The 26982-nt window shown below is 40.1% G+C and overlaps 3 protein-coding genes across 46 annotated transcripts in view; 2 read left to right on the top strand and 1 right to left on the bottom strand.

The window, feature by feature from the left end:
• nkain2 (sodium/potassium transporting ATPase interacting 2) overlaps positions 1-2098 on the top strand; it is a 48389-nt gene extending 46291 nt beyond the window's left edge. For all 6 annotated transcript variants that reach the window (XR_013296881.1, XM_077587550.1, XM_077587553.1 and 3 more), the window contains one exon: positions 82-2098. Coding sequence is in view for 5 of the 6 variants with exons in the window: in XM_077587550.1 (XP_077443676.1) it covers positions 82-91 (10 nt within the window). In the remaining variant the exon portion in view is untranslated. The remainder of the gene's footprint in view (positions 1-81) is intronic.
• Positions 1557-13110, top strand: rnf217 (ring finger protein 217). 6 transcript variants are annotated; one of them, XM_077587507.1, is made up of 14 exons: positions 1557-1702; positions 2227-3740; positions 5176-5397; positions 6703-6867; positions 6949-7046; positions 7139-7242; positions 7649-7720; positions 7834-7964; positions 9221-9340; positions 10089-10206; positions 10673-10790; positions 10945-11144; positions 11316-11421; positions 12989-13110. In XM_077587507.1, the coding sequence occupies exons 2-8, from the start codon at positions 2901-2903 to the stop codon at positions 7914-7916; spliced, it is 1584 nt and encodes a 527-aa protein (XP_077443633.1). In that variant the 5' UTR covers positions 1557-1702; positions 2227-2900; the 3' UTR covers positions 7917-7964; positions 9221-9340; positions 10089-10206; positions 10673-10790; positions 10945-11144; positions 11316-11421; positions 12989-13110. The 6 variants fall into 6 exon arrangements, with proteins under 6 accessions (XP_077443633.1, XP_077443631.1, XP_077443630.1 ...); XM_077587505.1 differs by having other exon boundaries at positions 11607-13110; XM_077587504.1 differs by having other exon boundaries at positions 11316-11756; positions 11941-13110.
• Positions 12486-22386, bottom strand: LOC144064757 (uncharacterized). Of its 34 annotated transcripts, XM_077587523.1 has the most exons (18): positions 22185-22386; positions 21893-21981; positions 21340-21508; positions 21166-21274; positions 20941-21000; positions 20684-20719; positions 20348-20564; positions 20039-20228; positions 19872-19955; positions 19737-19788; positions 19644-19655; positions 19021-19425; positions 18864-18954; positions 13325-13442; positions 12974-13075; positions 12829-12913; positions 12683-12750; positions 12486-12608 (listed from the first exon to the last, which is right to left on the bottom strand). In XM_077587523.1, the coding sequence occupies exons 4-12, from the start codon at positions 21237-21239 to the stop codon at positions 19281-19283; spliced, it is 870 nt and encodes a 289-aa protein (XP_077443649.1). In that variant the 5' UTR covers positions 21240-21274; positions 21340-21508; positions 21893-21981; positions 22185-22386; the 3' UTR covers positions 12486-12608; positions 12683-12750; positions 12829-12913; positions 12974-13075; positions 13325-13442; positions 18864-18954; positions 19021-19280. The 34 variants fall into 34 exon arrangements, with proteins under 34 accessions (XP_077443649.1, XP_077443673.1, XP_077443666.1 ...); XM_077587547.1 differs by lacking the exon at positions 22185-22386 and having other exon boundaries at positions 21893-22029; XM_077587540.1 differs by lacking the exons at positions 21893-21981; positions 22185-22386 and having other exon boundaries at positions 19021-19454; positions 19530-19655; positions 19737-19819; ... (1 more) ...; positions 20038-20228; positions 21340-21491.
• Between the last annotated feature and the right edge of the window lie 4596 nt (positions 22387-26982).

Here is a 26982-nt window from a genome sequence, read left to right as displayed (position 1 = left end):
GGATTGGACGTCTTTTTGCCGTCAATGACAATGTATATTCTGCCCGACCAATTTAAATCTTATCTTTTTCTATCATTTCAGGTCAAAATAAAGGGAGAATCTGCCTTAGTGCTTAATTGACTTCCACGCTTCATCACTGACCTCTGGCGGTAGGAGTCGGTAACTACAAGGCACGGAAACGACTGGGCCTCCATTGGGATTTTTAACCGTCTTGTGTTTTTGTGAGTTAGCCCAAGAACCGCTTGACTTTTTGGGGAACTTTTTCCAGTGCCTGACAGATTTACTGACAGACAGCAAGACGATGACCAACTAAGGAATGTCAGACCTCCTTTTTCCCCCCCCTCGATTTTGGCAATTGTTTGGATTCTGACTGTAGAAAAATGTGACTTTTAATGTTTACAATCCCAGCAAAGAACTTTTTGCGTGCGTGCGGAGGCCTCTGACGGAGAATGAATTTGTCTTCCATCAACGAGTTGCGCCAAAGTAGCCAAGACGGACGGACGCCACTGTTCATCCATCCGGAATTCTGACATCTTCCAAAGGTCCGCCGACAAATGAATGACAATCACGCTGCCTGGAAAACGAGGTCATTTAAAACGGTGACAAAACTGGCTATCGATGGTGCTTTTTTTTTTAACCAAATTCCCCAACTTCAATGTTTTTAGCTTCAAAAGTTTCACTGCTTTTGCAGATATTGCCACAATAATTCGGACTTTAGAGAATTGCTATACACTCAATTGATTATTCATTGGAGAAAATATTCGACCATATTTGGACTCGATTAAGAGTCAATTTTTTTCGTGCTAATTTAAAAGTATTTATTTTGATAACTTATTTTTTTAAATTATTTTAAACAATATATTCCGTTCGCTACGCCTGCATTGTTAAATCAATTTGTGTTATTATTAAATTTAGTAAACTTGAATTCTCGCTTTATCAGTTAGGAGCCATTTTTAGGGCAAGTCATTATTTTTAGTAACAATTTTATATTTTAAAATTTGAAAAATTAGAACTTAGGTTTGTATTTTTATTAATTATTTTTCCCATTTAAAAAAATAGACATTAAACACAACATTAACAAAGCTACCCATTTTAAAACTATACTGTTTATGGTCTAAAGTTGATTTTTGCTGATTATAAATTTAAAAGTGAACATTAGGTATCTATAAACTAATACAATTTAATCTACAAATGGTGACAATTGCCCACTGCAATCACACACACACCCCAAAAAATGTAAATGTTTCCTTATTTTGACATGCTTGAGAATTGGAAAAAGTCTAATAATTTCCCCTCCTTTTTGTTGGACATTTTGGATGAAACTTTCCTTTGTTTACCAGGCGACTCTTCTACGCGAAGGCTTTAAAGACTGCTCTCCTCTCCGAAGGACTCGAGAACATAAATGTGTGTTTGCATGAGGCGTCACCGAGCCGTTAGCGTGTTTAGCCGCGCGTTGTCATCCATCACTAGCTACTCCGCCACGAGGCCAAACGTCCCCCGTGTGAACTTTCTTGTTTTTCTACCAGTAGTTGGGGAGGGGAAGAAGAAAAAAAAAAATGAAATGTGACTTGAACTTGTAGATGTTTTTTAAATCATGTGTATGTTTTTTTTTCTAGTTGACTAATAATGTATGATGTCGTGGACAAGTGGCCCTCGTGTCTTAATGGGTGAGAGTGGAAGGCGATGCACATCAATAATGGAGGTGAATTTGTGTATTTTGACTAATTTTTAAAAAGGAAATTGTAGATGAATTGGAATCACTAAAAACTTGACTAAGCTGCAGATGACTTTTTGGACTTTGAAAGAGTAAATAGAACTTTTGTGGACATAAACAAGCACACATTCATGGAGCTCGGGGTCCCAAATTGCAGAATTAACTTGAGTTTTGTCTTTTAAAGAAGAGTCAGTTAATGTTTTTGTACCAAGAGCTTAGTAATATTGTTGTTTTTTTAATCCTAGGCAAGTTGTGCTGACAAACACAGACAAAACATAGAGGAAAATGACCTTAAATATTTGTTTATTGCCAGCTAAAACCTTTGTTTTTGTTTTTTTAAGTGATACCATTAAAGACGAAATTGTGCAGCGCTTTAAAACTTAAGTTTGCCACTAAAACCTTTTTTATTAGCCAAGTTATCCATCACTCGTGTCACATTTCTGTGCAGAGACGCGCACTTTGCTACGACTACAACTCTTGAGCAGGCTTTTAAACATTGTTGACATTTTCAGGGTATTAAAAGTGGGGCCCTCGCCCGTTTTAAGAGCATCGCTTCAAAGGTCAAGCGTTTGAGGAGCCAAAAGAACATCGTCATTGCATCAGAAGGTAAGAATCCACCCATAAATATGATGTATAGCTTCATTTTCCTATATAGTAGTGCTTGCTATAAACTGGCCGTCAGAGGGCGTTGTTTCACAATATCAATTGAAATGATTAAAAGGGGTCCCCAGCAAAAAAGTGACATTGTTTTAATTGTAAACTTACAAATCACAACACAGGTTAAAGGGAATTACTTTTTAGGGTAAAATTTTAAAAATGACTATTTTAGGGACTTGTATGCAGTAGTTATGAAAGATAAACCCATCTAAATTAAATGTAATATATATCCTTATGGTGTGACACAGTGTCAGACTGTATTTTAAATGACTGTAAATCAAAATGTAACAAAAACAAGTCACTTCAATGTCAACATTGTAAGCTTTCCAGCTAAATTAAATTGATTGTGACACATGGATACCCTCTGGCGGACTATTTAGAGTACTGCATGTACGTCATCGTAGCGTGAGGTCCGGCGTGCTGACGTCAACCAGGAAGTGCCGGCGGCCTCTTTTGTTTTGGTGTGCCCGAGTTAGTTAGGACTCGGTAACCTCTGACAATGCAGCGGGGTTGACGCCTCGCACTAGAAATGGGCCAGGACCGCCCGGCGATGGACCATGGCGGCCAAACATCCACCACCTATAAAATCCCCACATTTATGGATGCTTTGGAAGCGGAAGAGAAGGTGAAATCGCTTCTTGGGAGCGCTAAAATCATCAGAGAGAAGCTGCCGCTGGGCGAAGAAAAACAAAAACTGCGGGTAATCGAAGAAGAAGAGGAGGAAATCCGGGATGCGGAGGACAACAACAATAACAACTGCACTCGAGGCAGTGGAGAAGAAGCTGTCCAGTCCCAGGGGGGAGAATTGCTGCCTCCAACATCTCCCTTGCACCGCACGAGTCCGGATGGTCGAATGCAGGATGAGGAAAGTGCTGGACACGGCTTTGCAACCGCCGTTTGCGACCACGAAGAACAACCGGGAGACGCCGACGTTCAAAACGAGCCTCCCCACGCGGATTTAACTCCCCCTTCGGACTCGGGGCGAGTTGATATAGTTTCATTTTTTGAAATTAATGGACAAAAATGTGCCCCCAGCGAACGCCCGGACGTGACGTCGATGATTGATAATCACATTTATTGCACTGTCTACTGTATCGCCAACGATCGACATCATAACTCTGTTCCACCCCAAGTTGTTGAAGACGAGACTTCCGGTTTAGGCGGGGCGCTCGTTTTGTACACCGAGGAGGACCTGGTGGACCCCCTACGCGGGGCTTCATCATTACAAGCTGGGGGCGACGCTGACGGCGAGGCACAAATGTGTCGGGTGTGCCTGGAAGAGAAAATCATCGTACCCTTGCCATGCTGCCGGAAGACGGTGTGTGACGAATGTTTCACGCTTTACGTCACTTCTCAGGTTTGTACCGAGGTAATTAGTATAGTACTGAATTGTTTGAAACTAAAGTAAAGTATTCAAATGACACTCATTGTTAAAATGGAATGAACGTCAATGTTAATAACCAGTGAATGTAAAGTTAAGAAGAAATCGACGGGTTCAGGCGATGTTTTTTTTTTAACAAGCCCACAAATCACCTGGTCTGATTGATTGCTACTTCAAAATGCTAACAAGACCGAGTGGTAAGTTTCGCCATGTGTTCTTAAGGAAAAGTTATAGGCAGTAACTATTATTTAACATTGAGTGAATAGGGGATTTTCTTAACCATTCAACCAATCTTATTGAAGTTTGATGTGTTCTTGCCAATTGATAGATTTTAACATTAGGTGAATAGGGATTTAATGACTATTATTTAACATTGAGTGAATAGGGGATTCACCTAATGTTAAAATCTATCAATTGGCAATAACACATCAAATTTCAATAAGATTGGTTGAATGGTTTAGAAAATCCCCTATTCACTCAATGTTAAATAGGTCATTAAATCCCTATTCACCTAATGTTAAAATATATCAATTGCATGCTAATTAGGTGAACAGGAATTTTTTTTAACTGTCCATCTGATCTTTATCAGATTTGGTGGGAAGTTTACCACTTATAAAATAAATAATAACCACCAAATATTGTGAGTATTTGTTAAGAATTATTGAAGTTATTGCCAAATTTCAATTCCCAAAATGGATTGACTTTACCTATAGCTTCTACTCACTGTACTAACACTTACAGGTTTTACTTTAATGTAGACAAATTGCTTCTACACACATGAAGGTGTTAATGACTACTATTTAGGCAGTGGCTCCATAGCCGTAGTTTCTTACTATTTACCCCACACAGAATTCTTACTGGCTAAATAGCCGTATGGGGCCATATAGGCTTTTTAACCGATTACCGGCTAAATAGCCCCTGGAACTATTTGACCGGTTACCGGCTAAGGAGCCACTGCCAAAGTTATAAGATCAACAACATTGAAATCATGTTTAGATGTAATTTGGTAAAATAATTTATTCCCCGTCGATTTTGACATTACTCAGTCGGCAACAGTTGAACCTGTCTAACCTGTTTGGTCTAATTTCACCGGGCTTTGTGTTGCCTGTTTTGGGCTAGTAACAAATTCCCACGATAGGTAGAGCTAGTAAATGCAGCATTGCATTTGGAAAAATACATTTAATATATGTTAGATGGTGCAAGTGTATCAAAATGTGTGTATTTTTGTCCATTGAGGTTCACTATAATGACTTGCATCCAGACCTCCAGGAAGTAATACCTGACTGCATTATGTTGTCAATTATTAAGCATTTCCCGTCTGGACGATTTTCCATGGGTGATTGCGTCCAATCCAAAATGCTGACTTGCGGAAGATCCGTTCAATTTTTAACTCCAAGTGAAAATGAAATGTTTTGTTGTGCAGGTGCAAGAAGCCAAGGTGTCCATCCGTTGTCCAATCTCGGAGTGCAGCGGGATGCTGGAAAACGGCGCCGTGGTGTCGCGGTTGGCCGACGAGGACCTGCTGCGCTACCGCTACTTTTCCGAGCTGAGTCAGCTGGACGCCGACACCAAGCCATGCCCCCGTTGCGGACGCTTCACCTCGCTGGGACGAGCCAGTCCTGCGCTCTCGGAGCACAAGTACAAGGTGAATAGGGGTCACGCTTCCACAAAAATAGCACCGTTCTAAATGTCCTTGCAAAAGTTTTGCCACAGATCAGTTCCCTGCAGAAAAGCAAACTACAACAATTCTTTTCTTTTACTAAATATAATCACCTCTTCCGGCTCATAATACAAACAAATTTTATAAGAACCCTTTATTCATTCTTGAGTTATCGTAGACTTATCACAAAGTTTGATCATAATCCTTTTATTTGTACAGCGGTACCTCTACATACGAGCTTAATCCGTTCCGAGACTGAGATTGTATGTCGAGCTTCTCGTAATTCGAACGAACGTTTCCCATTGAAATGAACTAAAAACAAATTAATTTGTTCCAACCCTCTGAAAAAAACCCAAAAACAGGATATTGTTATTCAGGATATTTCTGATTCGCCATCTATTAACAAAGTAACACATAACTAGTGGTTTAATAGTGATAAAATGTGTTTAATAGAACTAAAATTAGGCGTGGAGGGTACACAAATGGACATAGAAGCAGGCTGGGGGGTTCAGGGGGACTTTATCCACGGCAACGCACTCGTAACCGAACAAACAAATTTAAATTAACTTGGATTAATATATACAAACATACGTTTAATGTAACTTTACACAAAACTGAATTCTAGTTTTGTCTTAATCTTTTGTTACCTTCGTTCTGGGCAGGTTAGCTGTTTGCCACGCCTCCACCCTCACGTTCGCTATCGATGGGCTGTTTGCTGTTGTACTATTCCCTTCAAAATATTCCGAAAATGATCTACACAAATGTCCTCACAATAAGATAACGTACGACCACTTGCCAACGAGTAGTAGTCTTGAATGAGCGATCGCGGGAGCTAACAGGCTAAGGAAGAAAAAACAGGAAATGCAACAGCTCAGCCTAGCCATGTATTGATTGTGGGTAATGAAGTTTTATTCTGAGAAAGGGTGCCATTGGCTATCAGTGTTGTGTGCATGAGTATACTTCATTACCCAGAAAGCCCTCTTTTTGTCCGCGCATGCGCGTTGTGCATTTTCTGGTCCATGTGTAGGAGAAACTTGTGTGAAGAAATCGGTCAGTCCTCGTAGATATAGTAGTTATACACGAAAGAGATGCGGCAAAAAAGACGCTACAATGATAAACAGCCTCTCATGTCATGGCCACCTCATATCTAGAGCCAATTATTTGCTCGAAATTTTCCTCATATCTCGTAGGTAGAGCCACTCTTATGTAGAGGTACCACTGTACTCTAGTTATCTCAAAGACAAAAAGACTCGGTACCATTCTGTCCATTTTTGTTTCCTCCCCCCGCAGATCCGGTGCGACGGCTGTCAATTCGTGTGGTGCTTCAGATGCCACGCGCCGTGGCACCACGGCATCAAATGCCGCGACTACCGCAGGGGCGACAAACAGCTGCGGAGCTGGGCCTGCGTCATCGAGCGGGGTCAGCGCAACGCGCAAAAGTGTCCCAAGTGCAAGGTAGCCAAAACGTCGCCGTGGCGCTAACGGCTGCGCGTCCGTTGGGCGCTGTAGTCCGCCGTTAACCGTACATTTGTGCAGATCCACATTCAACGCACCGAAGGATGCGATCACATGGTGTGCACGCAGTGTAACACTAATTTTTGTTACCGCTGCGGTGAGCGCTACCGTCAACTCAGGTCATTTTTTGTTTTTTGGTCATAATATGGTTTCAATTTTTTTATGATGGATTAAATGTGTTCAATTGCAATCCCCATTTTTTGTGCTTTAGGTATTTCGGGGATCACACGTCCAACCTGAGCGTGTTTGGCTGCAAGTACCGCTATTTGCCGGATAAGCCGCATCTCAGGCGCTTTATTCGAGGCTCCGTCTGTGGTGAGTTTTCTTTTGGGTCTTTATTTTTTTATAAATGTTGGCGAAGTGGTGGCGTTGCAAATTTTAAGAGTCAGGAAGTAATGATTGCCAAAAGTTGTCGTTTTCAATTTTGAGACTAGTGCAAAGTTGTTTTCAGTGAAGTCTTGGCACAACAAAAATAAGTTGCATTGTCTTAGGTGGACAATGTTCCCTAAAAATACATTATGTATTTTCCATATCTTTTAAGGAAATGTGATTCACATTTTAACTTGTTTGTACTGCTAACTTTAGCTCAGCTCACAAAAAAACAAACACGTTTTGAAATGACTAAATTCAGACTGAAAGTAGTATTTTCTGAAAGGAAAACTAAACAATGATGTCGGTGTGAATATTGTACTTAACGGTATGGTTTTGTGTCACGTTTCAGGCGCTAAAGTGCTGCTCGCTCCGCTGGTGTTGTCGCTAGTGCTGGTCTTGGGAGCGGTGGCGCTGGTCATAGGTAATTAACTCTTTTTTTATATTACCTTTTTACTTGTACTTGAATGCTACTAAATTATTTTTTTTCTTTTCACTGTGCCCTAAAACTAACGGTGTCCTTGTCTTTGCGCTTAGGTTTAATTGGATTCCCCTTCTACTATGTGTGCAAAAAGAGGAAGCGGCGCGCCACTTCTTCTTTGGGCTCCTGGCGTTTTTGATGTCGCCAAAGCTCTTCAGGGACTCCTCCGTGAGACGTGTAATGCGAGGTAGGTACTGTTATTATTATTAGTTTTGCACTTTTCTTGAATTGACTTAGTGCCCTTGCAGCTGCAAATCCAAAAAGACGGCTTACGTGACTGTAATGACTGTTACTGTACTGACTTCGCTACTGTGTTACTGTACTGACTACCTAACTACTGACTGTACGTAACAGTACTGACTGCATGTTACGTACTGATTGCTGACTGCGGTGTCACAGTGCAGAACGTACGTGATCTTACTGTCTGTCAGTAACTGTACGTATGTGACAGTGCAGACTTACGCGACTGTACTAAGGCTTTTTTTCTTAAAAAATTACAGTATAGATAGTAAGGCTTTTTTTATTTAAACGACATACTATAGTAAGGCCTTTTTCTTAAAAAAAAAAAACGACATAGTATAGTAAGGCCTTTTTCTTAAAAAAAAAAACGACAAAGTATAGTAAGGCTATTTTTCTTAAAAAACAACATAGTATAGTAAGGCTATTTTGTTTAAAAAACGACATGGTATAGAAAGGCTATTTTTCTTAAAAAATGACATAGTATAAGGCTTTTTTTTCCAAAAAAACGACATAGTATAGTAAGGCTTTTTTGTTTAAAAAACGACATAGTACAGTAAGGCTTTTTTGTTTAAAAAACGACATAGGATAGTAAGGCTATTTTTCTTAAAAAACAACATAGTATAGTAAGGCTTTTTTTTCTTAAAAACCGACATAATATAGTTAGGCTTTTTTTTCTTTAAAAAAGACATAGTATACTAAGGCTTTTTTTCCTAAAAAAAAAAACGACTTAGTATACTAAGGCTTTTCTTCCTAAAAAAACAACATAGTATAGTAAGGTTTTTTTTCCTAAAAAATGACATAGTATAGTAAGGCTTTTTTTCTTAAAAAACGACATAGTATAGTAAGTCTTTTTTCCCTAAAAAAACGACATAATATAGTAAGGCTTTTTTTCCCCTAAAAACGACATAGTATAGTAAGGTTTTTTCCCTAAAAATGACATAATATAGTAAGGGTTTTTTTTTTCTCTTAAAAAATGACATAGTATAGTAATGTTTTTTTTCCCTAAAAAACAACATAGTAATGTAAGGCTTTTTTTCCTAAAAAAATGACATAGTATAGTAAGGCTTTTTTTCTTAAAAAACGACATAGTATAGTAAGGCTTTTTAACCTAAAAAAAACGACATAGTATAGTAAGGCTTTAAAAAAAAAAGACCATGTATAGTAAGCCTCATCTCATTTTCTGAACTGCTTTATCCTCATTAGGGTAGCGGGGGATGCTGGAGCCAATCCCATTTGTCTCCAGGCCAGAGGCGGGGGACATCCTGAATCGGTGGCCAGACGATCTTAGGGTACAAGGAGATGGACAACCACGCACACTGTATAGTAAGTCTTTTTTCCTTAAAAACGACATGGTATAGTAAGGCTTTTTTCCCCTAAAAACGACATAGTATAGTAAGGCTTTTTTTCCTAAAAAACGACATAGTATAGTACAGGTTTTTTTTCTCAAAAAACGACATAGTATACAAAGGGTTTTTTCCCTAAAAAACGACATAGTATAGTACAGGTTTTTTTTCTCAAAAAACGACATAGTATACAAAGGGTTTTTTCCCTAAAAAACGACATAGTATAGTAAGGCTTTTTTTTTCTTAAAAAACGACATAGTATACAAAGGGTTTTTTCCCTAAAAAACGACATAGTATAGTAAGGCTTTTTTTCCTAAAAAAACGACATGGTATAGTAAGCCTTTTTTTCCCAAAAAAACGACGTAGTATAGTAATGCTTTTTTTCTTTAAAAAACGACATAGTATAGTAAGGCTTTTTTTCCTAAAAAACGATATAGTATAGTAAGGCTTTTTTACCTAAAAAACGACATAGTATAGTAAGTTTTTTTCCCTAAAAATGACATAATATAGTAAGGGTTTTTTTTTCTTAAAAAATGACATAGTATAGTAATGCTTTTTTTTCCCTAAAAAACAACATAGTATAGTAAGGCTTTTTTTCTTAAAAAACGACATAGTATAATAAGGCTTTTTTCCCTAAAAAAAACGACATAGTATAGTAAGGCTTTAAAAAAAAAAGACCATGTATAGTAAGCCCCATCTCATTTTCTGAACTGCTTTATCCTCATTAGGGTAGCGGGGGATGCTGGAGCCAATCCCATTTGTCTCCAGGCCAGAGGCGGGGGACATCCTGAATCGGTGGCCAGACGATCTTAGGGTACAAGGAGACGGACAACCACGCACTGTATAGTAAGTCTTTTTTCCTTAAAAACGACATGGTATAGTAAGGCTTTTTTCCCCTAAAAAACGACATAGTATAGTAAGGCTTTTTTTTCCTAAAAAAACGACATAGTATAGTAAGGCTTTTTTCCCTAAAAACGACATAGTATAGTAAGGTTTTTTTTTTCTTAAAAAACGACATAGTATAGAAAGGGTTTTTTCCCTGAAAAACGACATAGTATAGTAAGGCTTTTTTCCCTAAAAAACGACATAGTATAGTAAGGCTTTTTTCCCTAAAAAACGACATAGTATAGTAAGGCTTTTTTCCCTAAAAAAACGACATAGTATAGTAAGGCTTTTTTTCCCTAAAAAAACGACATAGTAAGGCTTTTTTTCCTTAAAAAAAAAAACGACATAGTATAGTAAGGCTTTTAAAAAAAAAAGACCATGTATAGTAAGCCTCATCTCATTTTCTGAACTGCTTTATCCTCATTAGGGTAGCGGGGGATGCTGGAGCCAATCCCATTTGTCTCCAGGCCAGAGGCGGGGGACATCCTGAATCGGTGGCCAGACGATCTTAGGGTACAAGGAGACGGACAACCACGCACTGTATAGTAAGTCTTTATTCCTTAAAAACAACATGGTATAGTAAGGCTTTTTTCCCATAAAACGACATAGTATAGTAAGGGTTTTTTTTCTCAAAAAAACGACATAGTATACAAAGGGTTTTTTCCCTGTTGAGAAATAATTGTCTTTGTGTCATGACAGATGCATTGGACAACGTGGAAGAGGAGCGGGAGGAGAAGAACGGGTGCAGCCGACCGATCGACAAGTCAAGTCCTGCTTGCCTCACCCCGTGACAGCCGTGGGTTTGAGGTGTGTCCCCGTCATTCGGCATACGTGGATGTGGACGAGGGCGACTGGCAGAACAACGCCACCATGCGGTTCTTCGACAGCCGGCGGTTGTGGTGGGAATGGCAACCAATAAAAGTTTGGGTGGCTTATTTGAAATCCTAGCTAATAGCCAGTGTCTTGTTTTTTTAGGCCAATTCTTTTAACTAATTTTGATGTAATGTTTAAATGTAAAATTTAATTTTGAAAGTTTTTTTTAGTAAAAGGTAATGAGTCTTTTGTCGCAGGTGGGGAGCGAACCAGCTTCCATTTGACGGTAGGCATATGCTCTACTGTGTGTGCTAAAGAGACCTCCCACCTTCCCACTAAACTTCAACCGGCTGAGTATTTTCGGTAAGAGGGCGCTGGAGTGATTTTGGCTAAGTGTGTAAACCGCCTCCCTCACTCAGCATGGTCGTAATTTGGCTAAGTGTTTAGATTTTTTAGGCTAAGTATTTTAACAAATCTGGATGTAATGATTAAATGTAAAATTTATTTTTTAGGTTTTTTAGTAAAAGGTAATTTATCTTATGTCGCAGGTGTCTCTCCCGCCGAAGGCGGGAGAGGCACCAAGAGTACGTCTGCGGGACGCGAACCAGCTTCCACTCGGTGGTAGGCGCATACTCTACTGTGTGCGCCAAGGGGCCCACCCACACACCCACTAAACTTCGACCGGCCAAGTCTTTTCGGTAAGAGGGAACTCGACTCATTTGACTAAGTGTGCAAGCCACCTCCCTCACTCAGCATGGTCGTAATTTGGCTAAGTGTTTTGATTTTTTAGGCTAAGTATTTTAACAAATCTGGATGTAATGATTAAATGTAAAATTTATTTTTTAGGTTTTTTAGTAAAAGGTAATTTATCTTATGTCGCAGGTGTCTCTCCCGCCGAAGGCGGGAGAGGCACCAAGAGTACGTCTGCGGGACGCGAACCAGCTTCCACTCGGTGGTAGGCGCATACTCTACTGTGTGCGCCAAGGGGCCCACCCACACACCCACTAAACTTCGACCGGCCAAGTCTTTTCGGTAAGAGGATGCTGGAGTGATTTTGGCTAAGTGTGTAAGCTCAGCATGGTCCTGTCCAATAAAAGTTTTCTTGTCTTTTGTTGTTTTAAGCCAATTCTTTTAACTAATTTTGATGTAATGTTTAAATGTAAAATTTAATTTTTAAAGTTTATTTTAGTAAAAGGTAATTTGTCTTATGTCGCAGGTGTCTCTCCCTGCCGAAGGCGGGGAGAGGCACCAAGAGTACGTCTGCGGGAAGCGAACCAGCCTCCACTCGGCGGTAGGCGCATACTCCACTGTGTGCGCCAAGGGGCCCACCCACACACCCACTAAACTTCGACCGGCTAAGTGTTTTTGCTGAGGCGGCGCTCGACTAATTTAACTAAGTGTATAAGCCATCTCATTAAAACATCCAGTCCTGCCCACTCGGTTTTTATTTGACCTGCAAAGTGACAAGTTGGAGGAGGCGGGGAATCCAACCCATTACCTGTTGTATGGTATGTTGGTGCTCTGCTATTGATGCCAAGTATCCATTTGAGCTGAAGAGTGAAAACGTGAATGATGTGGGATTCAATCCATGCAACTTTTTTTGTATGCCAAGTAGGCACTATACCTCATTTTTGGGTCAAAATGAAGAAATCTTGCGGTTTTGTTTGGGCTGCTTTAAGGTCCAGTTAAGTCCTGCAAGACAAAAGTCACAAAATGGTTAAGAATGTGTGACTGTACTCAGGTCTCGTTTAGTGGGCCAAAAGGTCTTACACTCTTGACAATTCTGGCATTTTAAAAGAAAGCTAGAATTCCTCCCACGTCAGACCCTTGGTGAAATCAACATCCGCAGGTGTGTCTAAGAAAAAGAAAAGAAATATTTTCTGCACAGCAACATGAATGTCTCTTTTAAACTTACTTTTTTTGTCTTTAGGTGTCTTCGCTCTTCACGCTTTGGGAAACCTTTTCGTTGGAAGACTGTCCATCCCACAAGTCATCCATTTTTGCCATTGTCACTCATCTGAAAAAATAAAAGTTGACAGCAAAGGCTTACTATACTATGTCGTTTTTTTAAAGAAAAAAAGCCTAACTATACTAAGTCGTTTTTTAAAGAAAAAAAGCCTTACTATACCATGTCGTTTTTTAGGGGAAAAAAGGCTTACTATACTATGTCGTTTTTTTAAAGAAAAAAAGCCTAACTATACTAAGTCGTTTTTTAAAGAAAAAAAGCCTTACTATACCATGTCGTTTTTAAGGAAAAAAGACTTACTATACAGTGCGTGGTTGTCCGTCTCCTTGTACCCTAAGATCGTCTGGCCACTGATTCAGGATGTCCGCCGCCTCTGGCCTGGAGACCGCTTGGATTGGCTCCAGCATCCCCCGCTAGCCTAATGAGGATAAAACGGTTCAGAAAATGAGATGAGATGAGGCTTACTATACATGGTCTTTTTAAAAAAAAAAAAAAAAAGGCTTACTATACATGGTCATTTTTTTAAAGAAAAAGCCTTACTATACTATGTCGTTTCTTAAGAAAAGAAGCCTTACAATATACTATGTCGTTTTTTAATTTTAAAAAAGCCTTACTACACTATGTCTTTTTTAGGAAAAACCTTACTATACTATGTCGTTTTTTAAAGAAAAAAAGCCTTGCTATGCTGTCGTTTTTTTAGGGGAAAAAAGGCTTACTATACTATGTCGTTTTTTTAAAGAAAAAAAAGCCTAACTATACTATGTCGTTTTTTAGGGGGAAAAGCCTTAGTATACCATGTCGTTTTTAAGGAAAAAAGACTTACTAAACAGTGCGTGGTTGTCCGTCTCCTTGTACCCTAAGATCGTCTGGCCACTGATTCAGGATGTCCCCCGCCTCTGGCCTCGAGACAAATGGGATTGGCTCCAGCATCCCCCGCTAATCTAATGAGGATAAAGACGTTCAGAAAATGAGATGAGGCTTACTATACATGGTCTTTTTTTTCAATTTTTTCCTTACTCTACTATGTCGTTTTTTAAGAAAAAAAGCCTTACTATACTATGTCGTTTTTTAGGAAAAATAGCCTTACTATACTATGTCGTTTTTAGGGAAAAAAAGCCTTACTATACTATGTCGTTTTTTTAGGGAAAAAAAGCCTTACTATACTATGTCGTTTTTTAGGGGGGGAAAGCCTTACTGTACTATGTTGTTTTTTAGGGAAAAAGCCTTACTATACTATGTCGTTTTTTAGGAAAATTAGCCTTACTATACTATGTCATTTTTTAAACAAAATAGCCTTACTATACTATGTCGTTTTTTAAGAAAAAAAGCCTTACTATATGATGTTGTTTTTGAAGAAAAAAAGCCTTACTATACTATGTCGTTTTTTAGGGGGGAAAAGCCTTACTATACTATGTCATTTTTTAGGAAAAAAAGCCTTACTATACTATGTCGTTTTTTAAGAAAAAAAGCCTTACTATATATACTGTCGTTTTTAAAGAAAAAAAGCCTTACTATACTATGTCGTTTTTTACGAAGAAAAAAGCCTTACCATACTATGTCGTTTTTTAAGAAAAAAAGCCTTACTATACCATGTCATTTTTTAAGAAAAATAGCCTTACTATACGATGTCATTTTTTAAGAAAAATAGCCTTACTATACTATGTCATTTTTTAAGAAAAATAGCCTTACTATACTATGTCATTTTTTAAGAAAAATAGCCTTACTATACCATGTCATTTTTTAAGAAAAGAAGGCCTTACTATACTGTCATTTTTTAAGAAAAAAAGCCTTACTATACCATGTCGTTTAAAAAAAAACCTTACTATACTATGTCGTTTTTTAAGAAAAAAAGCCTTACTATATTATGTCCTTTTTGAAGAAAAAAAGCCTTACTATACTATGTCGTTTTTTAGGGGGGAAAAGCCTTACTATACTATGTTGTTTTTTGAGAAAAAAGCCTTACTATACTATGTTGTTTTTTAAGAAAAAAAAGCCCTACTATATATACTGTCGTTTTTAAAGAAAAAAAGCCTTACTATACTATGTCGTTTTTTACGAAGAAAAAAGCCTTACCATACTGTCGTTTAAGAAAAAAAGCCTTACTATACTATGTCATTTTTTAAGAAAAATAGCCTTACTATACTATGTCATTTTTTAAGAAAAGAAGGCCTTACTATACTGTCATTTTTTAAGAAAAAAAGCCTTACTATACTATGTCGTTTTTTAAGAAAAAAAGCCTTATTATATGATGTTGTTTTTGAAGAAAAAAAGCCTTACTATACTATGTCGTTTTTTAGGGGGGAAAAGCCTTACTATACTATGTCGTTTTTTAGGGAAAAAAAACCTTACTTTACTATGTCGTTTTTTAGGGGAAAAAAGCCTTACTATACTATGTTGTTTTTTAAGAAAAAAAGCCTTACTATATATACTGTCGTTTTTTTTTTTAAAAAGCCTTACTATACTATGCCGTTTTTAAAGAAAAAAAGCCTTACTATACTATGTCGTTTTTTACAATGAAAAAAGCCTTACCATACTATGTCATTTTTTAAAGAAAAAAAGCCTTACTATACTATGTCATTTTTTAAGAAAAAAAGGCCTTACTATACTGTCATTTAAGAAAAAAAGCCTTACTATACCATGTCGTTTAAAAAAAAACCTTACTATACTATGTCTTTTTTTAAGAAAAAAAGCCTTACTATATTATGTTGTTTTTGAAGAAAAAAAGCCTTACTATACTATGTCGTTTTTTAGGGGGAAAAAGCCTTACTATACTATGTCGTTTTTAGGGGGGAAAAGCCTTACTATACAACGTCGTTTTTTTAGAAAAAAAGCCTTACTATACTATGTCGTTTTTAGGGGAAAAAAAGCCTTACTATACTATGTCGTTTTTTAGGGAAAAAAAGCCTTACTATACTATGTCATTTTTTTTAGGAGAAAAAAAAAGCCTTACTATACTATGTCGTTTTTTAGGGGGGAAAAGCCTTACTATACTATGTCGTTTTTAGGGGAAAAAAGCCTTACTATACTATGTCGTTTTTAGGGGGGGGGGAAGCCTTACTAGACTATGTTGTTTTTTAGGGAAAAAAGCCTTACTATACTGTCTTTTTTTTAGAAAAAAAGCCTTACTATACTATGTCGTTTTTTAGGAAAAATAGCCTTACTATACTATGTCATTTTTTAGGAAAAATAGCCTTACTATACTATGTCGTTTTTTTAGGAAAAATAGCCTTACTATATTATGTTGTTTTTGAAGTAAAAAAGCCTTACTATACTATGTCATTTTTTAGGGGAAAAAAAGCCTTACTATACTATGTCGTTTTTAGGGGGAAAAAAGCCTTACTAGACTATGTTGTTTTTTAGGGAAAAAAGCCTTACTATACTGTCTTTTTTTTGAAAAAAAGCCATACTATACTATGTCGTTTTTTAGGAAAAATAGCCTTACTATACTATGTCATTTTTTAGGAAAAAAGCCTTACTATACCATGTCGTTTTTTACGAAGAAAAAGCCTTACTATACTATGTCATTTTTTAAGAAAAATAGCCTTACTATACTATGTCATTTTTTAAGAAAAAAAGGCCTTACTATACTGTCGTTTTTTTAAGAAAAAAAGCCTTACTATACCATGTCGTTTAAAAAAAAGCCTTACTATACTATGTCGTTTTTTAAGAAAAAAAGCCTTACTATATTATGTTGTTTAAAGTAAAAAAGCCTTACTATACTATGTCGTTTTTTAGGGGGGGAAAGCCTTACTATACTATGTCGTTTTTAGGGGAAAAAAGCCTTACTATACTATGTTGTTTTTTAGGGAAAAAAGCCTTACTATACTATGTCGTTTTTAGGGGGGGAAAAAGCCTTACTATACTATGTCGTTTTTAGGGGAAAAAAGCCTTACTATACTATGTCGTTTTTAGGGGAAAAAAGCCTTACTATACTATGTTGTTTTTTAGGGAAAAAAGCCTTACTATACTATGTCGTTTTTAGGGGGGAAAAAAGCCTTACTATACTATGTCGTTTTTAGGGGAAAAAAGCCTTACTATACTATGTTGTTTTTTAGGGAAAAAAGCCTTACTATACTATGTTGTTTTTTAGGGAAAAAAGCCTTACTATATTATGTCGTTTTTAGGGGAAAAAAGCCTTACTATACTATGTTGTTTTTTAGGGAAAAAAGCCTTACTATACTATGTCGTTTTTAGGGGAAAAAAGCCTTACTATACTATGTTGTTTTTTAGGGAAAAAAGCCTTACTATACTATGTCGTTTTTAGGGGGGAAAAAAGCCTTACTATACTATGTCGTTTTTAGGGGAAAAAAGCCTTACTATACTATGTTGTTTTTTAGGGAAAAAAGCCTTACTATATTATGTCGTTTTTAGGGGAAAAAAGCCTTACTATACTATGTTGTTTTTTAGGGAAAAAAGCCTTACTATACTATGTCGTTTTTAGGGGGGGAAAAAAGCCTTACTATACTATGTCGTTTTTAGGGGAAAAAAGCCTTACTATACTATGTTGTTTTTTAGGGAAAAAAGCCTTACTATACTATGTCGTTTTTAGGGGAAAAAAGCCTTACTATACTATGTTGTTTTTTAGGGAAAAAAGCCTTACTATACTATGTCGTTTTTAGGGGGGGAAAAAAGCCTTACTATACTATGTCGTTTTTAGGGGAAAAAAGCCTTACTATACTATGTTGTTTTTTAGGGAAAAAAGCCTTACTATACTATGTCGTTTTTAGGGGAAAAAAGCCTTACTATACTATGTTGTTTTTTAGGGAAAAAAGCCTTACTATACTATGTCATTTTTTAGGGGAAAAAAGCCTTACTATACTATGTCGTTTTTAGGGGGGAAAAAGCCTTACTATAATATGTCGTTTTTTTAGAAAAAAAGTCTTACTATACTGTTGTTTTTTAAGAAAAAAGCCTTACTATATATACTGTCGCTTTTTAAAGAAAAAAAGCCTTACTATATATACTGTCGTTTTTTTAAGAAAAAAAGCCTTACTATACTATGTCGTTTTTTACCAAGAAAAAAGCCTTACCATACTATGTCATTTTTTAAGAAAAAAAGCCTTACTATTCTATGTCATTTTTTAGGGGGGGGAAAGCCTTACTATACTATGTCGGGTTTTTTTTTCGGAAAAAAAGCCTTACTATGCTGTCGTTTTTTAAGAAAAAAAAGCCTTAATATACCATGTTGTTGTTTTTTTAAGAAAAAAGCCTTACTATACTATGTCATTTTTTTAAGAAAAAAGCCTTATTATACTATGTCGTTTTTTAATTTGAAAAATACCTTACTATCTGTCGTTTTTTAATTTAAAAAAAGCCTTACTATCTGTCGTTTTTTAATTTAAAAAAAGCCTTACTATCTGTCATTTTTTCTAAAAGCCTTACTAAAATATGTTGTTTTTTAATTTTAAAAAAGCCTTACTATACTATGTCGTTTTTTCTTAAGAAAAAAAGCCTTACTATATACTATGTCATTTTTTTTAAAAGAAAAAAGCCTTACTATACTATGTCGGTTTTTTAAGAAAAAAGCCTTACTATACTATGTCGTTTTTTTAAGCCTTACTATACTATGTCATTTTTTAGGAAAAGAAGCCTTACTATATATACTATATATTTTTTAAAGAATAAAGCTTTACTATACATGGTCATTTTTTAAGGATTTTTTGTAAGGCTTTTTTTTTTCTTTTAAAAAAACGACCATCTATTGTAAGCCTTTTTTTCCCAAAAAAATGACTATGTATACATTGTCATTTTTTAGAAAAAAAAGCCTAACGATTCATGGACAGAGAAAAGCCTTTTTTCCCCCGACCAAAAGCCAGCCAAATCTCTTGTGGCTACCCACCGTAACAGATGACGCAGTTCTTCACCTTCCTCAATTCAGCGGCCACGTCCCCCCACAGAACGGTGAAGACCGACTTCCCGCTCTCGTCCAGCTGAAAGCAAAGACCCGATTAAGCGGACGGACGGCCAAATTCCATCCCTGGGGGGGCGGGGCTTGCCTGCATGGCGCGACCGATGCGCACGGAACTCCATGACAGCCGCCAGCACGTCTTCCCCGTCTTGTGAATTTGAATTATTTTCTATAATATTTTTTCCAACAACCCTATCTTTTTTTTAATGTGAGTGATGCGATCAATTCCCTCAAAATCAAGAGGAAGTGGCGCAAAAATATCCCCAAAGCAACAGAAAATGAGGGATTGCTAACTGTTCAGACATGGGCTTGATCATCATCATGGAATCATCAAAAGCCTAATTGTCATCATACACAGCAGCGTATGACGAAATTGGTCGTCTCGAGATGTCCTCGGGGACATGCGGCAGGTTCGTTGGCAATCTGCTCTGATGGATTTATGGCATCTCCTCCCGAGAGCAACCAAATCCTGGCGACTGTAGAAAAGGTTTGCCTGGCAGATGTTAGCAACCAACGACAAGACTGAGGAAACAAAACACCAAACTGGAGAGCAAGAGCCAGCTGCATCCACGCGCGCCGCCATCTTGGATCACTTACCTCCTCCCAACCAAAACGTTTGAAGAATTGAGCCAATTCAGAGTGTCTGTCGTAAGATGGCCGCCAGTCACTAACACCAACGACAGGGCCTCAAGACTCCTAGTTTACACGTACCCGTGAAGCACGCTGAAAGAGAGCAAACACGGGTGGAATGGGCTCGGCTTGCGATTGGACGACGGCACGGGCCGGCGGGCGTGGCCGACTCACCGCAGTTGTCTCTGTCCCTGTCGTCCATCAGTCCGTGCCGTCCGTCCACGCCCAAAAGTCCGCAGGGGGGGGGAAAGTTATAGCTTTTGGAAATTTCCAATAATTTAAGGAAGTGTGCTGAATTTTGCACTCACCTTGATCCCTCTGTCTGTCCCTGCCGTCCGTCCCTGCCGTCCGTCCATGCCGTCCGTCCATGCCGTCCGTCCATGCCCAAAAGTCCGCAGAGGAGAAAAAAAGTTCAAGTCTTTGAACATTTTCCAATATTTTTTTTTTGGCAAAGTGTGTTGAATTTTGCACTCACCTTGATCCCTCCGTCTGTCCCTGCCGTCCGTCCCTGGCGTCCGTCCCTGGCGTCCGTCCCTGGCGTCCGTCCCTGGCGTCCGTCCCTGGCGTCCGTCCCTGGCGTCCGTCCCTGGCGTCCGTCCCTGGCGTCCGTCCCTGCCGTCCGTCCGTCCCTGCCGTCCGTCCTTGCCGTCCGTCCTTGCCGTCCATCTTTGCCGTCCGTTCATGCCCAAAAGTCCACGGGGGAAAAAAAAGGTTCAAGTCTTTGAAATGTTTCCAATAAATTAATTATATTTTTTTTAGCAAGGTGTGCTGAATTTTGCACTCACCTTGATCCCTCCGTCTGTCCCTGCCGTCCGTCCCTGGCGTCCGTCCCTGGCGTCCGTCCCTGGCGTCCGTCCCTGGCGTCCGTCCCTGGCGTCCGTCCCTGGCGTCCGTCCCTGGCGTCCGTCCCTGGCGTCCGTCCCTGGCGTCCGTCCCTGGCGTCCGTCCCTGCCGTCCGTCCGTCCCTGCCGTCCGTCCTTGCCGTCCGTCCTTGCCGTCCATCTTTGCCGTCCGTTCATGCCCAAAAGTCCACGGGGGAAAAAAAAGGTTCAAGTCTTTGAAATGTTTCCAATAAATTAATTATATTTTTTTTAGCAAGGTGTGCTGAATTTTGCACTCACCTTGATCCCTCCGTCTGTCCCTGCCGTCCGTCCCTGGCGTCCGTCCCTGGCGTCCGTCCCTGGCGTCCGTCCCTGGCGTCCGTCCCTGGCGTCCGTCCCTGGCGTCCGTCCCTGGCGTCCGTCCCTGGCGTCCGTCCCTGGCGTCCGTCCCTGGCGTCCGTCCCTGGCGTCCGTCCCTGGCGTCCGTCCCTGGCGTCCGTCCCTGGCGTCCGTCCCTGGCGTCCGTCCCTGCCGTCCGTCCCTGCCGTCCGTCCCTGCCGTCCGTCCCTGCCGTCCGTCCCTGCCGTCCGTCCCTGCCGTCCGTCCCTGCCGTCCGTCTCTGCCGTCCGTCCGTCCGTCTCTGCCGTCCGTCCTTGCCGTCCATCTTTGCCGTCCGTTCATGCCCAAAAGTCCACGGGGGAAAAAAAAGGTTCAAGTCTTTGAAATTTTTCCAATAAATTAATTACATTTTTTTAGCAAGGTGTGCTGAATTTTGCACTCACCTTGATCCCTCCGTCTGTCCCTGCCGTCCGTCCCTGCCGTCCGTCCTTGCCGTCCATCTTTGCCGTCCGTTCATACCCAAAAGTCCACGGGGGAAAAAAAGGTTCAAGTCTTTGAAATTTTTCCAATAAATTAATTACATTTTTTTAGCAAGGTGTGCTGAATTTTGCACTCACCTTGATCCCTCTGTCCGTCCGTCCGTGCCGTCCGTCCGTCCGTCCGTGCCGTCCGTCCGTCCGTGCCGTCCGTCCGTGCCGTCCGTCCGTCCGTCCGTGCCGTCCGTCCGTCCGTCCGTCCGTGCCGTCCGTCCGTGCCGTCCGTCCGTGCCGTCCGTGCCGTCCGTCCGTCCGTCCCGTCCGTGCCGTCCGTCCGTCCGTGCCGTCCGTCCGTGCCGTCCGTCCGTGCCGTCCGTCCGTCCGTCCGTGCCGTCCGTCCGTGCCGTCCGTCCGTCCGTCCGTGCCGTCCGTGCCGTCCGTCCGTGCCGTCCGTCCGTGCCGTCCGTCTGTGCCGTCCGTCCGTCCGTGCCGTCCGTCCGTGCCGTCCGTCCGTGCCGTCCGTCCGTGCCGTCCGTCCGTGCCGTCCGTCCGTCCGTGCCGTCCGTCCGTGCCGTCCGTCCGTGCCGTCCGTCCGTGCCGTCCGTCCGTGCCGTCCGTCCGTCCGTGCCGTCCGTCCGTCCGTGCCGTCCGTCCGTGCCGTCCGTGCCGTCCGTGCCGTCCGTGCCGTCCGTCCCCAAAACTCAGCAGGGGAGAAAAGTGTCCAAAACTCCACTAGGGAGAAAAAGTGTCCAAAAAGTGTCCAAAACTCCACTGGGGAGAAAAGTGTCCAAAAAGTGTCCAAAACTCCACTAGGGAGAAAAGTGTCCACAAATCAAAACTCAAAATACCTAAATACTTACCTGCACCGGTAAAAAAAGTGTCCAAAAGTCCACCGGTAAAAAAGTGTCCATAAATCCACGGGTAAAAAAAAGTGTCCAAAACTCCACTGAGGAGAAAAAGTGTCCAAAACTCCACTGGGGAGAAAAAGTGTCCAAAAAGTGTCCAAAACTCCACTGGGGAGAAAAGTGTCCAAAAAGTGTCCAAAACTCCACTGGGGAGAAAAGTGTCCAAAAAGTGTCCAAAACTCCACTGGGGAGAAAAGTGTCCAAAAAGTGTCCAAAACTCCACTGGGGAGAAAAGTGTCCAAAAAGTGTCCAAAACTCCACTAGGGAGAAAAGTGTCCACAAATCAAAACTCAAAAGACCTAAATACTTACCTGCACCGGTAAAAAAAGTGTCCAAAAGTCCACCGGTAAAAAAGTGTCCATAAATCCACGGGTAAAAAAGTGTCCATAAATCCACGGGTAAAAAAGTGTCCAAAACTCCACTGGGGAGAAAAAGTGTCCAAAACTCCACTAGGGAGAAAAAGTGTCCAAAACTCCACCGGGGAGAAAAAGTGTCCAAAAAGTGTCCAAAACTCCACTGGGGAGAAAAGTGTCCAAAAAGTGTCCAAAACTCCACTGGGGAGAAAAGTGTCCAAAAAGTGTCCAAAACTCCACTGGGGAGAAAAGTGTCCAAAAAGTGTCCAAAACTCCACTGGGGAGAAAAGTGTCCAAAAAGTGTCCAAAACTCCACTAGGGAGAAAAGTGTCCACAAATCAAAACTCAAAAGACCTAAATACTTACCTGCACCGGTAAAAAAGTGTCCAAAAGTCCACCGGTAAAAAAGTGTCCATAAATCCACGGGTAAAAAAGTGTCCATAAATCCACGGGTAAAAAAGTGTCCAAAACTCCACTAGGGAGAAAAAGTGTCCAAAACTCCACTAGGGAGAAAAAGTGTCCAAAACTCCACTGGGGAGAAAAAGTGTCCAAAAAGTGTCCAAAACTCCACTGGGGAGAAAAGTGTCCAAAAAGTGTCCAAAACTCCACTGGGGAGAAAAGTGTCCAAAAAGTGTCCAAAACTCCACTGGGGAGAAAAGTGTCCAAAAAGTGTCCAAAACTCCACTAGGTAGAAAAGTGTCCACAAATCAAAACTCAAAAGACCTAAATACTTACCTGCACCGGTAAAAAAGTGTCCAAAAGTCCACCGGTAAAAAAGTGTCCATAAATCCACGGGTAAAAAAGTGTCCATAAATCCACGGGTAAAAAAAGTGTCCAAAACTCCACTGGGGAGAAAAAGTGTCCAAAACTCCACTAGGGAGAAAAAGTGTCCAAAACTCCACTGGGGAGAAAAAGTGTCCAAAAAGTGTCCAAAACTCCACTGGGGAGAAAAGTGTCCAAAAAGTGTCCAAAACTCCACTGGGGAGAAAAGTGTCCAAAAAGTGTCCAAAACTCCACTGGGGAGAAAAGTGTCCAAAAAGTGTCCAAAACTCCACTGGGGAGAAAAGTGTCCAAAAAGTGTCCAAAACTCCACTAGGGAGAAAAGTGTCCACAAATCAAAACTCAAAAGACCTAAATACTTACCTGCACCGGTAAAAAAGTGTCCAAAAGTCCACCGGTAAAAAAGTGTCCATAAATCCACGGGTAAAAAAGTGTCCATAAATCCACGGGTAAAAAAGTGTCCAAAACTCCACTGGGGAGAAAAAGTGTCCAAAACTCCACTGGGGAGAAAAAGTGTCCAAAACTCCACTGGGGAGAAAAAGTGTCCAAAACTCCACTGGGGAGAAAAAGTGTCCAAAACTCCACTGGGGAGAAAAAGTGTCCAAAACTCCACTGGGGAGAAAAAGTGTCCAAAAAGTGTCCAAAACTCCACTGGGGAGAAAAAGTGTCCAAAAAGTGTCCAAAACTCCACAGGGGAGAAAAGTGTCCAAAAAGTGTCCAAAACTCCACTGGGGAGAAAAGTGTCCAAAAAGTGTCCAAAACTCCACTGGGGAGAAAAGTGTCCAAAAAGTGTCCAAAACTCCACTGGGGAGAAAAGTGTCCAAAAAGTGTCCAAAACTCCACTGGGGAGAAAAGTGTCCAAAAAGTGTCCAAAACTCCACTGGGGAGAAAAGTGTCCAAAAAGTGTCCAAAACTCCACTAGGGAGAAAAGTGTCCACAAATCAAAACTCAAAAGACCTAAATACTTACCTGCACCGGTAAAAAAGTGTCCAAAAATCCACGGGTAAAAAAGTGTCCAAAACTCCACCGGGGAGAAAAAGTGTCCAAAACTCCACTGGGGAGAAAAAGTGTCCAAAACTCCACTGGGGAGAAAAAGTGTCCAAAACTCCACTGGGGAGAAAAAGTGTCCAAAACTCCACTGGGGAGAAAAAGTGTCCAAAACTCCACTGGGGAGAAAAAGTGTCCAAAACTCCACTGGGGAGAAAAAGTGCCGTCCATCCATGCCGTCCGTCCCTGCCGTCCGTCCATGCCGTCCGTCCGTCCATGCCGTCCGTCCGTCCATGCCGTCCGTCCGTCCATGCCGTCAGTCCGTCCATGCCGTCAGTCCGTCCATGCCGTCCGTCCGTCCATGCCGTCCGTCCATCCATGCCGTCCAGGTTGAACTTCACTTTAGTGTCCCGGAGGTACTGAGCCAGGCCGGCGTGGTGCAGTCAGACCAGGTGGCCCCAGGCCTTTTAGAACTCAAGCCGCTGTCCAGGAAGATGTCCGTCAACTTAAAAAAGCCACACAGGGACAGAGTTTAGTCTGCTTTCTAAACAAACATTTATAGCCTTAATTCCATCGTGTACATACACTACAACAAGTGCATGCCATACAATGTGTGTCAATCAATCACATTTGCATTTAACATAATTAACCAAAACTTTGAGCCCATTCGCACCGACAAATAAGTGTATTTTTACAAACAAAATCATAGGAGTATGAACATTAGCTTAACTAACGCTCATTTAGCATCCACAATAAAGTAGTTAGAAGCACTACGTGGACTCCCTGCTAGCGTAGCGATTAGCCATTCGCGGCTAGCGCTAGCCTCGTGCTAATCGCTCATTAGCATGATATTTCCACACAAAAAAAGACAGTTGGAATCCCGTAACAATAACCACCGCGTTAAGAACACCGCTCGGTTCTTATGAATACTTGCCCAATACATAATTTAGCAAAATAACATTAAAATTTAAGCTTGAGGTTTAACCTTAACCCATGCTTGCTTAGCGGAGCTCAACATGGCGATCTTCAGCTCAAACTAAAGGCACACTTGTTCACTATAACAAGTAAGTAACTCGTAAGACATCAAAATAAACGCACACTTGTTCATTATAACAAGCAACTAACTCGTAAGACATTAAAATAAATGTTATAATTATTGTTATACCTGACTGGCGTGCAAGAGGTCTGAGATACAGTGTGCCTAGCCCCACCACCTGAAGTCATTTGAAGTTAATCAGCGGGTTTTCGTCTCAGTGCCCTGTGATTGGCTGGCAAGCCATAGTTGGCCGTGATAGGCTCCAGCATCCCTGCAACCCCTGCGAAGTAAAGCGGTGCGGAAAACTATTGAATCAATGAATGATTTATTTTGAAAAACGGAATTATATCGGCACCATAAGATGGACCAGAGCTATTTTGAGATGTGTATTCTCAAATCAATAAAACTGAATACAGTATAAACCATTACATATATATATATATATATATATATATATATATATATATATATATATATATATATATATATATATATATATATATATATATATATATATATGTGTGTGTGTGTGTGTGTGTAATGGTTTAATTTGAAACTGCTGTATTCAGTTTTATTGAACCCCTATATATATATATATATATATATATATATATATATATATATATATATATATATATATATATATATGTGTGTGTGTAATGGTTTATTTTGAAACTGCTGTATTCAGTTTTATTGAACCCATTTATATATATATATATATATATATATATATATATATATATATATATATATATATATATATATATATATATATATATATATATATATATATATATATTCTCGTCCTTAAAAGCCAAAAGTCAATATGTACTTGACTATTTGACTGTGGTTTCAAAGTAAACCATTACATGCGTATGTGTGTGTGTGATGGTTTACTTTGAAACCGCAGTCAAATAGTCAAATACATATTAACTTTTGGATTTTTAGGAAGAGAAAATGACTAGAGTCCAACCATTATGACTAATTTGTGGCATCCAGGAGCTAAAATCTGTCATCACCACTGGCTAAAACTGCCAGCTGGATTTACAAACAGTGGAAACTCCCAGAAAACAAGCACACTGTATAGTAAGGCTTTTTTTCCCTTGAAACATTTTTAAAGTTGTTTAACAATCGCCGCCAGTGTCTCCGTCAAGGCAAAAAAAATAATTTCTGCGTCATCATACATTTTTCCCTGACCATTTATTTAACCGTATGTCCGCAATATGTATGGATTGGAGATCTGTCATGTAAAGTTAAATTGAAAAAGGTCCTGGTGGGTGGGCAAAGGGTTTGTAGAAGCAACGGGGGTTGGGCAAGAGAAGCACCTGACGGCAATCCACTGATTGCACTTGCAGGATACTAGTATTGTGGAAAGCTTTGCTCTTTATGAAAACCTACATCTTCTGGAATAGTTTGAAATGAAAGCTTAGTTTTATGGGATGATATGCCTTTACATCAAATCAAAAGCCTTTAGTGTCATCATACACCGCTGCATATAATGAAATGGGTGAAATATCATTCAACAAAGGTGCTCTTAAATGAGTCAAAATGGTCAAAAGTCTGCATTTTGATGGCCAACGCTTACAATAGGTCCAGAAAAAGACTTGGACTGGCTTGGAGAGTCTGCAACAGGGGTCCTCGAGGGCCGCTGTGGGTTGGGCCAGCATTTTGTTCCGAAACATCCAGCACAGACTCGGTCGGACTCAGTTGAAGCAACGGGGGT

This window comes from Stigmatopora argus, chromosome 19 (assembly GCF_051989625.1).
Source record: "Stigmatopora argus isolate UIUO_Sarg chromosome 19, RoL_Sarg_1.0, whole genome shotgun sequence".
NCBI classification, from domain to species: domain Eukaryota; kingdom Metazoa; phylum Chordata; class Actinopteri; order Syngnathiformes; family Syngnathidae; genus Stigmatopora; species Stigmatopora argus.
This window is presented reverse-complemented; position numbering and strand designations above follow the sequence as displayed.

Excerpts from the sequence above, each read along its gene's own strand:
- rnf217 (XM_077587506.1), top strand. The coding sequence starts at position 2,901 with ATGGGCCAGGACCGCCCGGCGATGGACCATGGCGGCCAAACATCCACC. Across the intron at positions 5,398-6,702 it reads TCTCGGAGCACAAGTACAAG|ATCCGGTGCGACGGCTGTCA; the intron begins GTGAATAGGGGT and ends CTCCCCCCGCAG. Across the intron at positions 7,721-7,833 it reads AGCGGTGGCGCTGGTCATAG|GTTTAATTGGATTCCCCTTC; the intron begins GTAATTAACTCT and ends CTTTGCGCTTAG.
- LOC144064757 (XM_077587523.1), bottom strand. The coding sequence starts at position 21,239 with ATGAACGGACGGCAAAGATGGACGGCAAGGACGGACGGCAGGGACGGA. Across the intron at positions 20,565-20,683 it reads GGACAGACGGAGGGATCAAG|ATGGACGGCAAGGACGGACG; the intron begins GTGAGTGCAAAA and ends CGGACGGCAAAG. Across the intron at positions 20,229-20,347 it reads GGACAGACGGAGGGATCAAG|ATGGACGGCAAGGACGGACG; the intron begins GTGAGTGCAAAA and ends CGGACGGCAAAG.